The sequence below is a fragment of the Dromiciops gliroides genome, chromosome X (assembly GCF_019393635.1).
Source record: "Dromiciops gliroides isolate mDroGli1 chromosome X, mDroGli1.pri, whole genome shotgun sequence".
NCBI lineage: Eukaryota > Metazoa > Chordata > Mammalia > Microbiotheria > Microbiotheriidae > Dromiciops > Dromiciops gliroides.
The window spans coordinates 41,639,284-41,654,814 of NC_057867.1; the positions used below are offsets into that span (position 1 = coordinate 41,639,284).

At 38.2% G+C, this 15,531-nt stretch overlaps 2 protein-coding genes across 6 annotated transcripts in view; one reads left to right on the forward strand and one right to left on the reverse strand.

Moving 5' to 3' along the window:
- SH2D1A (SH2 domain containing 1A) overlaps positions 1–2,478 on the forward strand; it is a 35,832-nt gene extending 33,354 nt beyond the window's left edge. The window contains exons 3-4 of one of the 2 annotated variants that reach the window (XM_043974713.1): positions 806–946; positions 2,140–2,478. In XM_043974713.1, the coding sequence (XP_043830648.1) occupies positions 806–946; positions 2,140–2,169 (171 nt within the window). In that variant the 3' untranslated portion in view covers positions 2,170–2,478. The remainder of the gene's footprint in view (positions 1–805; positions 947–2,139) is intronic. The other variant, XM_043974712.1, reaches the window with a different exon arrangement.
- A 7,765-nt stretch (positions 2,479–10,243) lies between these two features.
- TENM1 (teneurin transmembrane protein 1) overlaps positions 10,244–15,531 on the reverse strand; it is an 895,908-nt gene continuing 890,620 nt past the window's right edge. For all 4 annotated transcript variants that reach the window (XM_043974016.1, XM_043974015.1, XM_043974017.1 and 1 more), the window contains 2 exons: positions 14,903–15,045; positions 10,244–14,221 (listed from right to left, as the gene is read on the reverse strand). In XM_043974016.1, coding sequence (XP_043829951.1) covers positions 13,463–14,221; positions 14,903–15,045 — 902 coding nt within the window. In that variant the 3' untranslated portion in view covers positions 10,244–13,462. The remainder of the gene's footprint in view (positions 14,222–14,902; positions 15,046–15,531) is intronic.

Sequence of the window (15,531 nt, forward strand, 5' to 3'; positions counted from 1 at the left end):
GTCGTCCAGACTCCAGGGCTGGTGCTTTATCCACTGTGCCACTTAGCTGCCCCCCACATCCTAAGCTTTTATATTTTATTGCTGGAGACGTGACTGCATGAGGACTGAGGTCAAGTTCTGAGTATCGTTTTGGTAGTCATCCATAGAAAATGACCCCTTAAAACACACAGGTAAAGAATGCTCACCTTGCACATAATTTCATTTTTATTTCATGGAAAGAATCTTGGCTCAATGATGTGTCCAAGGAGAATGCGATTTCAGGTGGGGTAGAGAAGTTTCTCAAGGAACAGGGAAATAATTCAGGAAGGTGAAAGACATGCAGATTGATAGATTATGAGAGCTAAGTGCACACTACAACATTTATGTCATAGAGTGACAGGGAACATAACTTGTATGTCATTTTGGTTGTATTTGTTAGGTTTTTTTATTAATGACCTATGAGATCTGTGTTTTTCTATATTTAACTGCTTCATCTCCATTGGTGAATTGATTGTGGGTAATGGCCCATATATCCTTAGAGGTTATGGAAACATAATGGGTGACATGCAGGAAAGGTTGGGAGGTGAGCAAAGAGCATGTGCAAACTAATGCCACCCTTGAGAGAAGTGAAATAACAGCTCATTAGCAGTTCTCACAGAGGAAAATTCCACTAACCAAGGTAATATTGTTTTCTTCTCTTTATGTTTTCAAATATTTGAACAAGTACCACAACTCTGAGCTCTGTAAGTAACCTTAGCCTCTTTTATAGGTTCTCCGGTACCATTATGAGCGAGATGAACCCTCTGCTTGATGTTTTGTTTTACAGACAGCACCTGGGGTACCAAAAAGATTATTCCGGAAAATAAAAAATCTCATTTCAGCATTTCAGAAGCCAGATCAAGGCATTGTAATACCTTTGCAGTATCCAGTAGAAAAGAAACCTTCACCTAGAGGTGCACAAGGTATTGTAAGTATAGTTACCTCAGTCTTAATATTCTGGCATAGAAATCATTTGAGTTTATTGACCCAATGAAAATTCTACTTGAAAAATGACATTGGATTGATTACTTCATTGATGCTTCATATATTGAGCGATGTATGTACATAGCTTATAGGCTATGATTTTAATGTCGTAGCTTACTGGGAACTTTTAGTCAAGGGAATGGATAAATTTCCTAAAATTATGAGCCCACATTGTTAAACTTTTTCCCCCCCTCTCCTGTGTTTTGACCAATAAAATTTAACCTTATTAATTGAGATCCCACTAATTTGGAAGTTGTGATAACTTACTTTTTCTGTAAATAATGGAAAAGTTATTGTCAGCCTGTTGACATGATCATAAATTCAGATTCGATAAGGCTCTACTGCAGCAAAGTAAATTAAAGCAAGTAGTCTTTATTATTCCTCTGACATATATTGTTATACCCCTGAAAAAGGCTGGTTTTATTATTTAATTGTATAGCTAAAGACTGGAAATAACAGCACATGTATTTTTTTGGGAAGAACGATTATCAAATTCATGTATTTTTCCATTCTCTTTTTTTTTTTTTTTTTTAGTGAGGCAATTGGGGTTAAGTGACTTGCCCAAGGTCACGCAGCTAGTAAGTGTTAAGTGTCTGAGGCCAGATTTGAACTCAGGTACTCCTGACTCCAGGGCCAGTGCTCTATCCACTGCGCCACCTAGCTGCCCCTATTTTTCCATTCTCAAAGTTAATTTTTCATTTGGATTAAGATGATTGGCCTTGATTAAGGCAGTGCTGATGAGCAAATGAAAATACTTGAATTTTATGTGTTATATCCCACGATAAGAACCTTGGTTCATAGATGAGCTAAAATCTAAAATCAAATAATAAAAATAATTATTTACAATAGAAATGCAAACTACTCAAGTTTATGAATTCGCTACCTGAATTTTCCAGTTGTATTCCATAACTTAAGAACTATTTATTTGAAGTAAGGGAGGTGTGTGTATATATATATATATATATATATATATATATATATATATATATATATATAGAGAGAGAGAGAGAGAGAGAGAGAGAGAGAGAGAGAGAGATGGTGTGAATAATTGGAAAATCCATACTGTAAGTTAGAGGTAACATTTTAAAAATGGTTTTAAAGCGTATTTCTAAGATTTTTGTGATTATTTTCCTTTAGGGAGAAGAGAAGACCCTGATGTCTACATGAAAGCACCATGAAAATACATTTATTTCAGATAATTTAAATAGACTTTTAGGTGTTTTCTCTTGTATATAACCCCACAATTTTGTATATTGTAGATAAAATTAAGCGAGGAACAAAATCATTTCTGAAAATATCGCGTTCTTGTAATGGAAGCTTCTAGCCTTATATTAAAACGTCCATGGCCTTTTCATGTAATCTGGAATTTTAAAATGATAATTGGGAGAAAATTCTATTGCATTAAAATTTTATATACTTTTTTCAATTATATATACAAATAGGAAATGTTTGGTTTTAAACCAAGTGTGATGATTGAAAGCATAGTCATTAAGGCTTTCTTTTTGCTAAACAATAAAAAAATCCTTTTAGTCAAAATGTCCTTCTTAGTGAAGTGTTTTTGGGATTCATTGATTTAAAAAATATATATGTGTGTGTGTGTGTATATATATATATATATATATATATATATATATATATATATATATATATATATATATATATATACACACACACACACATATAAAACTTGATGGTTTTTTTAAAGCCCAGGCATGTGTTACCATTCTGCTCCACACTCAACAAATTTGGCGCTTTTGATTAAATATGGTAGTATTTGATACCCTACACTCATCCTTTTTGTTTCATTCTGAAAATAATCTTGAGCATTATGCTGAAGCTGATTAGTTAGGCATGTGAATCAGTCTTGGGTAAAAATCACAGAAGTTAAAATATGCCCATGTTGCTATTTGACTAAAGGATTTGTAATTATATGGATTTTTCTTGCCTTGCTTTGGGCCATATTCTCCCCTTCTGGATTTGCTGCTACCACATGAAAACTCCTTTTATATTTTATGGCAGCTCTAGGAAAAAAAATGTTCCTGGGGCAGTTGGCTTCTTCAGTGCTTTTGTTACTTCCGAGTTCCTGTTATGAAATGAGTAACCCGGGGGGCAGCTAGATGGCGCAGTGGTTAAAGCGCTGGCCCTGGATTCAGCAGTACCTGAGTTCAAATCCGGCCTCAGACACTTGACACTTACTAGCTGTGTGACCCTGGGCAAGTCACTTAACCCCCATTGTCCCGCAAAAAAAAAAAAAAAAAAAAAAAAAAAGAAATGAGTAACCTGTTTGTAAGTAGCTCCTTAGTGTTCTTAGCATTATATTTATATACCAAGTCCATATTGATAGAAAGTTTATTAGTTAATTAATATCTGAATTCATTTTAAAGTGCATATTCCTGAAACGGAGTCAGATTTACATCTTGCAGCGGTTTTAGATCTTGGCATGTTAAGCTCTCAAGAGGAAGAGTCTATTTTTCTACTTTTTGCAGTTCCTTGGAAGCAAATTCATCACATCAGCTTCCAAAAGCACTTAGAAGATTTTCTTTAAATATGGACATTTTATTGTATTTTCTAATTATTTGTGGCTTTGTTGTTTCATGGGTTGACGTGGCCAAAGAATTGTTCACCAAGTGGCCAGCACTGGTGATAAGCCAATCTGTATTGTCCTTGGAAAGCAGACCTAGTATGTTTCCAGGGCCATACTTGAAGCCTTTCCAGCATGGAAGAAGCTGCCAGAGGTTCTTTGACTGTTGTTTCTGCTTTTGAGAATCCAGCCATCTTTGCATCCTAGCTGAAGATTCAGAGTTGATGTAGATGGACACAGTTGCTGAAGAATGAAATTGGCTGTTTACAGAATGCGGAGAGATCCCTGGTGGATGTAAGTAGGCTGCAAGAATACATTTCAGATAAAGAACTGTGCATGTGGAAGAGGGTACTGATCACCAGAGAAATGTATGACTGGAAAAGGAGGCTGGCAGGTTTTATAGGGGGAGCAGAGGTCGTTTGTGATCTATACCTTTGGGTCACATCTCTCGTAGTGAAGGCTGAAGAACCACTTGATTGGTGGGTTGTGTATACTCTGTTGGAGGTATAGTTGGAACTTAATGGGATTAATGGGAACTTAGAGATTGAAAAGCTGCATTTCTTAATTTGCTTTATTTATTTGTTTTTGTTTTTTCTTTTATTTTCCACTTACATGTAAAGATTGTTTTCAACGTTCATCTTTGTAAGATTTTGAGTTCCAAATTTTCTTCCTCCCCCCTTCCCCTTCCCCAAGATGGCAAGGGATAAAATGTAGGTTATGTATACACAATCATCTCAATTTGTTTTAACAAATGCCCTTTTATTCAGTAGGAAAGAGTAAAGTAAGACATTTAAGTGAGGCATTGCTGAAAGCCTTCTCGATTTTATTAGACTGATTCAATCATTCCTTGAAAAAGATTTTGCTATTCTCAGACTTTAGCAAACGTATTAGTCTTCATCTTCTTTGGCTGGGCTCTTATTAATGAAATTTCTTTACCGTCTATTTATTGGTAGTAACATACTTCCTACTTCCCAGAAGTTAACAGTTTTTGACTTTTGTGCAACCCTTGTATCTTTGCCACATTAAAAGTATTGCTAACGTTAGACTAGACTAGCAAAAGGCAGAGTCAAACTAAAACGATCATCTTTGACCTTCATTGGTTTAAAAGTGCTTTTATATTATTATATATTACATTTATAATATTATTTATGTTATCTCATTTGATCCTCACAACTGCTATATTATCATCTCTTTTTCTTTTGGATGAGGAAACAGGGCTGCAAGGTTGTACCCAGGGCCACATAAGCCAGAGAGCCGGACTTCAAAGCTGAGTCTCTTAGTACATTGCCTCTTTCACTGTGCTCTGCTGTTGGCCTTCCAACTGGTAAATCCAGGAGGAACTTGACAGCTTAATGAATACTTGTTCATTTCCTTTGAAGTTTGTACTTAATAGAGAAGGCCTTTGGCAGGTGAAAAGGTTCGGAAAGAGTAAACTTAGATAATTGTCTTTGTCACAGGTTGGGACTTACACTGTTTGCAGTGGTGTGTGAATAAGGCTTAGAGTGAATGCTGCTGTCTTTGGGTGTAAATGAAAGGAAAGATTTAAGGAGCTTCTTTGGTGGAGATGATGGAAGACGACTAAGGTGAGTGATGACTTTAAAACTCCTTAATGTTTAAACGTGTATTTAATGTACTTCATTATTATGCAACAAAAGCCCATTCTGTCCACTGGTGTGACTTATGCCTCTGTTGGCCACTACTGTCCATACCTGCCATTCTTGCCAAGCGGATAAACGGAGAAGAGAAGGTGACGTGGAATTATTTTATTGAACTATTTTTTCCTGTTGTATACCTTTAGGCCACAGCTGTAGTAAGCAGTCAGCTTCTTATTTGATCACTTGATGCTAAAACTAGTATGTTTACACAGACAAAGATTCGGATCAACACGGGGCATATGTCCTGTGGTGTGAGGACCAGCATAGAGCCAATACATTTATTTTGTTTTGAGGTGACATAGTCGAGGGGTTGAGAATCAGAAGGCCTGGATTTTAGTCCTGGCTCGGCCACTTAATAACCTTCTGCAGGACACACTTTTCTCATTTGTAAAATGAAGATAATGTACCTTACCTTACAGGATTGTTGTTGAGGCTCAAATAAGATAAGAGAACTGTACTAATATAAGATAGTATTCCGATCTCATGTTAGATTTGAGGTATGCTATTTGATGACAGTAGAATGATCGTATAATATAGTCCACAAGAGTTAACATTTCCTTAAAGACCTACTTTCCGAAAAAGATCTTAAAACTGAAACAGTACTTGCTTGTTCAGTTTCATAGTGTGCACTTTGGGTCTTCAGTTTACCAAGTGCTTTTGCACTTGTACTTTCTTGCGTATTTTTCTAGAGGAGGAAAGTGTTTATTAAAGGTTGGTTTATTGGAAAGTAATTGAAATAGCATTGCCAGGTGAAAGTAAAATAATTAGAAATCACTTTTGATTCACTTAAAAAATTAAAGCTAGTAATTTATGCAGGGCTTTCCTTAGTCCTAATCTCTATAGCATCTCCTGAATGTCTACCTTCCTCTCTAGTTATGCTGCTGCCACCACCCTTCTATGGCCCTGCCTGCACTATTTAAAAATGGTTTATTGATGCTCTTTTTATTCCTGTCTGACATCCTGACCTTCTCTTCTGCATTCTGAGGAAAACCTTCCTTTGTAACAGTGTAGTCAGGTAAAACAAATGAACACCATTGGCTTTGTTGGATTCTGTATCTCTCTGGTAAGAGGTGCTAGTGTGTTTCATCATCAGTCTTTTGAAGTTGTGATTGGTTGCCACCTTGGCCCCAGTTCTGAGGTCTTTCAAAGCTCCACCCCCCCCATATTATTATAGTTGCCACCATGCAAATTGTTCAGGTTTTGATCATTTCATTCTACGTCAGTTCATAAGCCATTTTCCAACCTTTGAACACCTATTTTGTTTCTAGTTTCCTTAAAAAAGTGTTGTCCTAAATATTTTCTAGCTATGAATCGCTTCCATTCGTATCTGACCTCCTTGTAGTTTATCCCTAATAGTAGTATTACTGGGCCAAGGAGTATGTTCATTTTAGTGACATTTTGGGTATAGGTTCAAATGTTTTTCTGGAATAGATGCACCAGTTTCTAGCTCTACCAACAGCACATTTCTGTGTCAGTGTTCCAATAACTGCTATTTTCCTCTTTCGTTATCTTTGCTGATTTGATGGATGTGAAGGTAGAACCTCCAAAAATGTTGGACTTTGTCTTCTATTCCTAGTGATCTGGAACATTTTTTTCACACGATTATTAATTGCTTACATTTCTTCATTTGTGAAGTGCCTTTCTGTTGTGTTTCGCCCACTTATCTCTAAGGGAATGGCTTTCAGTCTTAGATACTTGTATCGCTTCTTTATGTCTTGGATATTAAGACCTTTGTCAGAAAAATTTCTTGTGAAGATTTTTCCCACTTGTTTGCCCTCTTATTCTAACTACACTTTCGCTTGTGCATAAGCTTTTCAATGGTGTGAAAACAAAAGTGTCCTTTTAGCTTTTTATGTTCTCTGTCCCTTGTTTGAGTTCTCCCTTATCCTAGAGGCCACTGGGAGTCACTGGAATTGACTGAGTAGTAGGGTTGACATGGTCAGAACCTATGCTTTAGGAAAATCACTTTGACAGCTGAATGAAGGATGGCTTGGAGTAGGGAGTGACTCGCAACAAGGAGACCAATTAGGAGGTTATTGCAGTAATGTTGGCATGAGGTGTTGAGGGCCTGACCTAGAGTGTTGGCCACGTGTGTACAGAAAAGAGGTCTTGTATGTGAGAAATATCATCAAAGTAGAAATGACGAGATCAGGTAACAAGAGGATATGGAGAGTGAGTGAGGGGTTGAGGCTGACACTGAGATCCACAAGCCTGGTGGTACCCCTGCCAATGGAAGGTTGGAAGATGGGTGGAGTGATAGCGCATGGCACTCGAAACACAGAATAAGTTGAATGATATTTGCATTTTTGTTTTGTGTAGTTTGTTATTTAGAAGGCAGAAATAAAGCTCAGGAATGAAATGTTATGGTACTTTTGAGAACTTACGACCTTTCCTCTTGGGACAATGCCAATTTTATGTGTCTTAGGTAATTCCGATGTGAAAGTTAATCGTTTTGATTTCTGAGGGAATTAAGTAATGAATTTCCTCCCCGACTTTAAGTATTCAGGTTGCATTTCCATTTAGAGCTAATTGTGATATAGGTGGTGTAAGATCTTGGTCTATGGTTTTCTCAGTAGTTTGTATTACCTAGTTTATAATTATATTTATAAAGTCTAGACCTAGTGTGTCTTTCTTTGTAGGCAGATTCCCAGATATTTTTGTATTTTACTTATTTGGAATGAGATGTTCTCTTTTTTCTAGCTGTTTTTAATTACTATGTAGAAATATATGATTGTGTGGTGTCGCTGTGATGTCCGAAAATGGGTGTAATTTTATCTTTGTTAGTAAGCATTTCTAGAATTATTTTGCTTTTACCCTTTTATTTATTGGTAGAGCTTCCAGTATTTCTCCGTTGCAGAGAACTTGTGTGTGTGTGTGTGTGTGTGTGTGTGTGTGTGTGTGTGTGTGTGTGTATCCTATACTTTTTAGGGTCCTTACCAAAAACAAGTGCTAGAGTTTTCGAGGCTTTTCCTGCCTTTACATGGATCTTTGCTTTTAATGTGGAGTTTAGTCTCTGTTTACTTTACTATAACAGTATTTATTATTTATAACAGTATGATAATCAAATCTCTTTTCTTACATCATTGTCAGTCTGGTTAAGCCTATAGACCCTCTCTCCGAATTATGTTTTTAAATTATTGAAGGAAATGGTGAATGTACTAGAGATTAGTGACAATAAAGATGCATTTTTTTCCTACCTGAATTCACAGGCCCTCAGAAAAAACCTCCTCTACCTAGCAACGTTTTCTTTGTTGTACTATGCGTTTTAAAGTGAAAAAGATTAAGATCTATTTGTTGTTCAAGTGATTTCATTGGTATTGGTAACATAGCTGAAGCCATAGGATAGTTGACTATCTGGAGCTGCTGGGGCAGTATTGACATCAAGGTGACTTTTCAGGTTATAAAGTTAGCATTTTATCTTTTTATGTCACGTTTGCTTTTTACACTGATGCAGAGCACAGCCTCCGTATAAATTAATCTTAGAGAGTTAGTTGCTGTGGCCACCAAACACCTGGTCTCTGAACCTAGCTTGCTAGATGGATATTAGAAGCCTTGTGATGTCCCTACCTCGCAGTACAGGACTGGGCTATGGAAAACATTTAGGCTCCTCCATCATTTCAAAATCTCCTGCCCGCTCATTCTAAATGAGTACCAAGTCCCCCAGTGCTTTTCTTTTGCTTCTCTCATCTTGTTTGAGGATGCCACAGTGATCAAACAGTGCCTTTGCTCAGGACAGGAAGGACTTACTGGACTTCCCCTAGCTCCAGCTGCAGTGACACTTGGGGATGGGTATCTTGTTTTACTGGGGAGAAGCCACTTCTTTCTTGGGACCAGACTAATGTGAGACGGTAAGACGCTATGGGAATAAAACAGGACACAGTGTTATGATTGCAGTTTTATTTTTTACAAATGAAATATTCAAAGTACTTCTCTCAAATATCGACACATAATATTAACTTTAAGTATTTACAGCATGTTGTTGTGATGCTCTTGTAGAAAAATGCATGCTTCTGGCTTCAAAACCAGAGCAAAATGCAAAAGACCATTTAACTGTAGCCATACAACAAACATCAACCTGGACAGGATCCAGTCTCACTTTTCAGCACAGGAGTTAGAGCAGGAATACCAAACTGGAACCCATTGTTTCCTAGCAACAAGGGCCCAGGCCATTAGAACACAATTTTCAGTATGATTAGAACCTCTAACTGTTATATTGAAACTGAAAATCTTGGCATACACTGTAAACAGTTTTACTTTTCATGAGAAAGTAAGCAGCTAAAAAGAAGATTTTTGTGACATAAATAAAGGCGAAGCTTCACTTTCTCACAGATACTTTTGCCAGAAGAATATTAAGATTTAGACATTGTCATGGTTCATACAAGTAAAATAGTTTTTCAAGGACACAATCTGATATACTAACATTTACTTAAGAGGTTAAAAATCCACCACTATATCTAAGGAAAGATTTGAAACTGCCAAACACATTTTCTTTGACAAATAATGTAAGATGACAATTGCCAAGACAAACTTCACAGCAAGTTGAACTCTAAGTATTTTCAGTTACTGTTTAGGAAATTATTTCCTTTTACACATAGTTGAATACTTTGGTCCTAAATAGCTTTTGTATGAAGGACACTCTGAAATAAGTCACTGTTGTGTGGTTGAATTTTCTCCCCCCACCCCCTTCCCATCCTCCCCCCCCCCCCCGAAAACAGAACCTTATAGTAGGCTGTAGAAGAGCACTCTGAGATCTGAAATACTAGACAGGTCAGCTATATTTACGTGAATTTCTCCAAATAAATAAAGTGTTTTTCATTCAGTATGTATCTGTAGGCTTCTGTTTTTTCACAAACTCAGATATACTCCCGAATGTTTCTCTCAATGCTTGCTTGGTACCATGGCTATTTATTATCATTGAACACCATTATTATGCTTGTCATTATATCTGAACGCATCTTTGCAAGTACAAACCACTTTGCCCTGACCGTTTCTGAGGTGTTATTACAGTGAGGGCCTGGGGTGGCCAGGAAAATGTTTTTTTTTTTTTTAAAGCAGCATAGAATGCATATAATGAAATGCTGGAAAAGTATATGAATAATGATAAAAAGAGAAGGCATTTTAAGAAATGAGTAAGTTTTATAACTGTCCATCTAAGCAGTTAGCACACCAAGTTATGCACTGTCAAGTTTTTGTACACTTGTCTATGTTGTGTAGGTTATATATTTTTATATAGTGAATATATATATATATATTTATATATAGTCTAGATCTCTTCAAAAATTGGCAGTAAAGTTATTTTACATATTGTTTTGTGGAAGGGTTAAAAGAAGATATTTATCTCTTTTAGCATGGGGATGTTTTTCTTTAAGGTAGTGTGTATATTAGAAGTTTTCGTCCCATTTTTGGTAGGAGTCATTCTGCTGCTAATCCATAGTCATTAGATTGGCAACATAAAAATAACTATCGAGATGCCTCTTAAAAGTTGCACTTTGATGCTCATTTGGATCTCTAAAAATGTTTAGTGCAAAAAAAAGATTTGAAAGGCAAAATAAAATTGGCCTGGCTGGCAAAAATTAGCATGGAGACAAAGTATTTATTCCCTGCCTCCATATCGGCTTGGTTTCTTCCAAGTGGAAGAGTGCAGATACAGTGTCTCTCAGTAGCTTAGTTGACTTGTGCTTGGCTTTGTAGCTTCCGCCTCCCATGTGTCATGAGTAATTAATTTGTGTAATGCTTCCACACTTTCTGAATCAGGAAATGCAATTGAACTCTTTCAAATTGCAGAGGAATGTTCAGTGAAGGAAGGCATTCTCTGCCTTTTCCACTGAATAGGAGCTATATACGTTAACTAGATCTCCATGGTCTCATTTAGAAATGTCCCCAAATATCTCTTAGAATTACTACTAACCATGGATGCTAACCTTTTGGGGGTAATAAAGAGAAAAGCGGTATTTCAAGGCAGTATGAAAACCATAGCTGCAAGTTAATAGAAAGTGCATTTCCCGATTATAATACAAATATAACTTTAAGAAACGAAAGGCACAAGCTCACTAAATATGTATTACAAACTAGAAATGCACAGTTCAAGGTAATTCCTATTAAGTAAAAGATCACAATATTTGTTTCTCATGGAGACATCGGTGAGTTGCAAAACAGTAGAATAATTGCTTAAAATAGAAATAAAATGGAATCGAATCTTGACATTTGGATCAGTGATAACATACATCACGTTTTCTGAATGCACTTGCTATAAGAGTTCCTAAATTATTTTGTGTTTGTCTACAACCTGAAGGTGCATTTTTAGGCTGGTGTGGAAGTATTCAAACGGTCAACAAGTTGGTTGGTCAGAAATGATAGTGTTCCTTCCATCCTGAAGAAATGCCGTGCCATTAACATCAGTCTGGATTAACAGTTTGGCAAGCTTGTGAGCTTCCAAACAGACATAGATGAGAGAGCGAGAACTCTCTCATTTTGAAAACCCGTGTAAGACTGGAATGGTGATCAATGCCAAGCCCAAGTCTTTGGAAATGAAATGTTTGAACGCAGCCTCTCTCTCCTGTTGGTGAACCCTTGCCTTCATTGGTTCAGCTCTTCTCAAAAACCTTAATGTGACTGCGTAATCTAGGTTAAGATGTTTTTGAAAGAAGGAGGTCAAGAACCACCTGGGGCAGGTGGGTAGCAGTTGCAAAGACTCCAAACTGCCGCTATACGCACCCTGAACGCTCTGCACTTTTGAAAGCTCTCAGGTTGGCTTGGGGGACACAGAGTACCAGCTCTGTCCTCGCAGTTACAGCCTCTTTATCTAGCATTTCCAGGCCATTTGTCTATCCACTGGGCACAAAGCACCCAGAGCTCACCAGGGGCTTTCTTTTCAAGCAGGAGCGATAGGAAGAGTATGGCCGATCTCAACAGGAATCCTGACTCAGTATTTCCAAGTCCAAAGTTAGCCAAAACCCTTCTTAGAAAAGGGCCATTCTCCTCGGCAGGGGAGATGATTAGATAAGAAGGCAGAGCGCAACAATAAGCTAAACCTATGGGAGATGAATGCTTTGTGACTAAAAATCTGCCCACCCCACCACTTAGTTGAAATATTGGGGCTGGAGAGGCTCCTGAGTTCACTTAGTCCTCTGGCATTAATGTGGCTGGGAAATGTTCAATAAATAGCTGCAAAACTTGGAAGATAAATGTGGAAGTGGGAGCACATCATGCCAGCCATTATGATGCCTGGTGCCTCTTGGGAGTTTGGCTTGTTAATAATGCCTCTGGTAGAGTAGGTACACCATCGATGGCAGTTCGTGTAGGTTAAGGAAGCACCATGTCTAGCTTTCAGGTGTTAGTTCTCATGTGTTCTTCCTAAGAAGTTCTGACGCCTCACTGCAGATGTTTCAAATTCCCACCCAGTCAGTCTTTTGGCAAATGGAGTGAGTGCAGTAGAAACTCTGCATCCTCGGGTGTGATGCCATGACCAAACCCAATATAGAAATGAGAGATTTCCTAGGCAGGTTAATAATAAGTGAAGAAAGACTGTGTTTATGTCATGCCAATACATCTGGTCAGTCTGGTGAGAACTTTAATCCAAACAGACTGTTTTGGAAAGAGTGAGTTGGCCAGTTGCTCGATAGCATATAGACACAAGGACCAAGCCCACAGAAAGGGAAGTGTCAGACAGCACTCAGTACAACATAGCATTTACTTCCAGGGAGTAAAGGGAAATGTTCTCAGAGAGATGGCCACTGAGTGCATTTTCTTACTGATTTGAAAGTTTTCTAAAACAGCTCTGTAAAATGTGAAATGGCTGGCAGTCTTTAGAAGTGCAAAGACTTTAGAGAAAGCTTTTCAATAGTCTTCAAGTTAGGTTGATAGTTAAAGATGTCATGAGAGATAGATAGAACCTTGGGTTCTTTCTGTTTACTTCAACACACACCCAACACGACAGACTGAGAGTGGTGTCTTCCGAAAACTCGGTCTTTTTCGTTGTTTGAGCTGTACTTGTGGGATTTTGAATACTACCACACAAGAACTAAAAATCTTTTCTGTCATTTCTTAAAGAATTGAAAGAAACAATATTAAAATACCATCTTCTGTCACATTGAAAGGCAGTTAGATATGTTTTTCCTCCATATTTACACATACAGAGTTCTGATCTAGAAAACCAATACAATAAACCATTTTGTGTTTGAAAAACAGGCAGTCTTTGGTGACGCAAAGGCAGAGATTTTTTTTGTTACCTCCTGCCTATTTCGCTCTGTCTCATAAAGTGAATGTTGTTGGCACTGTCAGAAAGTTCTAGATACTGCTCAACAGACAAGACAAAATAACCATCATAGCCTTGTACCCTCCCAGTGCTCAGGAGCTGTTGCTTCTCTCCCTCTGTCCAGGCCCTGATCCCCTCCTCCCCTTCTTGCAACCTCCTCTGTTCCTTAGTCCAGGCCTGAGCAACAGCTCGCTGTCTGGCCATTTCTAACACATGGTTCTTTTCCTCTTCTACAGTGGTTCCATACCTAATATTAAAGCACAGAGTACCATGTTGGAGCTGTATATCTGCAAAGCGTCTGGTCCTCCCATTCATCACAGAAGTCATCTGGGACACAGTAACATTGACACCATTCTCTAAGATCCGCCTCCCTCCCGTGTTACCTATGAGAGCCAAGTCTTCCTCCAGAGAGCCGAGTTTAATGAAGTAGTGAGTATCCCGTCCATCGATGGTAAAGTGCAGGTTTTCCAGGTAATGAGCATTGTTGAGGATGGCAGCAATGCGACGGCTATCCTCATTGGCCACTCCTATAATGTCAGCAGTCACCATGCCCTCCTTGATGGCAAACTTTATACCTTTTCCAAATACGGATGGAATAGCAGCAAACCTGGGGTGTTTTCCTCCTTCCAGACACCTCCTGTCACTGTATCTGGGAGCCATAGGAAGTTGGTCCAAGGAAATGAAATTTCTAAGCTGTTTTTTCAACTCACACTGAATGCCCAGGATAGTCTGGAAAAGAGAGAGACAGAAAATACAGCATCGTGTTAGGAATCTGTCATCTGCTCTAGCAGCTATTTCTCTGCCCCTCAAAGACGATGAGGGATGGAGACTCCATGTTTTGTTAGTATCAGGCACAGCAGTATTATTATGAGCTATATTTACAACGGGAAATTAGTCGTTTTTACTAATGTTTTCCCACACCGCTGCTTCCTTCAATCACTGTTTCTGAATTTCAATGGGTGTTGACCTTTCGTATTTTGTACCCTTGCGATTAAATCATCTGCTAGTTCTTGAGCCGTTTTGTTGGACATTTCGGTGCTTCTTTCTCTCTTTCTCTCAGGGAAGCATCTACTACTCTCTGCAGTATGCCGCAACCTCCCTCTGGAGCCATTTCAGGGTTTTAGTATCCGAAAGGAGAATACTCCCCTTTTGGACAAATTCTTTTCTGGGGAGATCCATTTCCCCTTGTACCCATTCACCACAGAATGGAATCACTACTTAGCATCCCCCTTGTCAGATCCCACTGTGTGCCTTAGTAGAATAACTATGGCTGGAGCAAATTTATCCTTTGTCGTACTGACTGGAGGGCTAGTTACTTCTCTGAAGAGAAGTCAGATATCTCTTGGTTTCTTCACCAAAGGGAAGTCTAGGGAGGCTACACTTTTTTTTCAAATGATAATTTTTACAAACCTTTCCAGGATCCCACTCTTGAGTTTTTGTCTGAAGCTGCAGAAGCTCATAGGTTAAATCCACGCTTTCTATTTCTGGTTTTGGAAATCCAGGCAACACATTGTGTAACTGGAAACCAAACAGCTCCAACCAACTTCCAATATCTACAAGATAAAAATTAAGAACATAAAAAGCACACATACACTTGAAAAACTGTTGAAAGTTTAAAGGACGACAGGCAGAAACCCCTTTCCCGCTTTGTATGTGACACCCAGACCTCCCTTACTGTACACATCCTAAAAACAAAAGTCCAATACCCCCGCACCTATCTGATGCCATGGAGTCTTCTAGGAAAGCTAATCTTTTGACTTAAGAGATTTTTAAAAGGGTTTCCTACAGTCCCTCCAATGCTAATTTTTCCAAATAGGCTAGAGTATCAATTCACTGGCCAGAGAGGGAGGGAGAGAGAGAGAGAGAGACACTACACTGACAGTGAAATCTTATTGAAATTATGCAATGTAATCTTGATTTTTTCCCCTCTGTTACTTCCCATAAACTGTGAAGCATGAAAAAACAAACAGAAATAACAGCCTAAAAGAAAAGAAACAGTGTAGTAAAATGCAAAAGCATCTGGTTTGTTGTTGACTTGC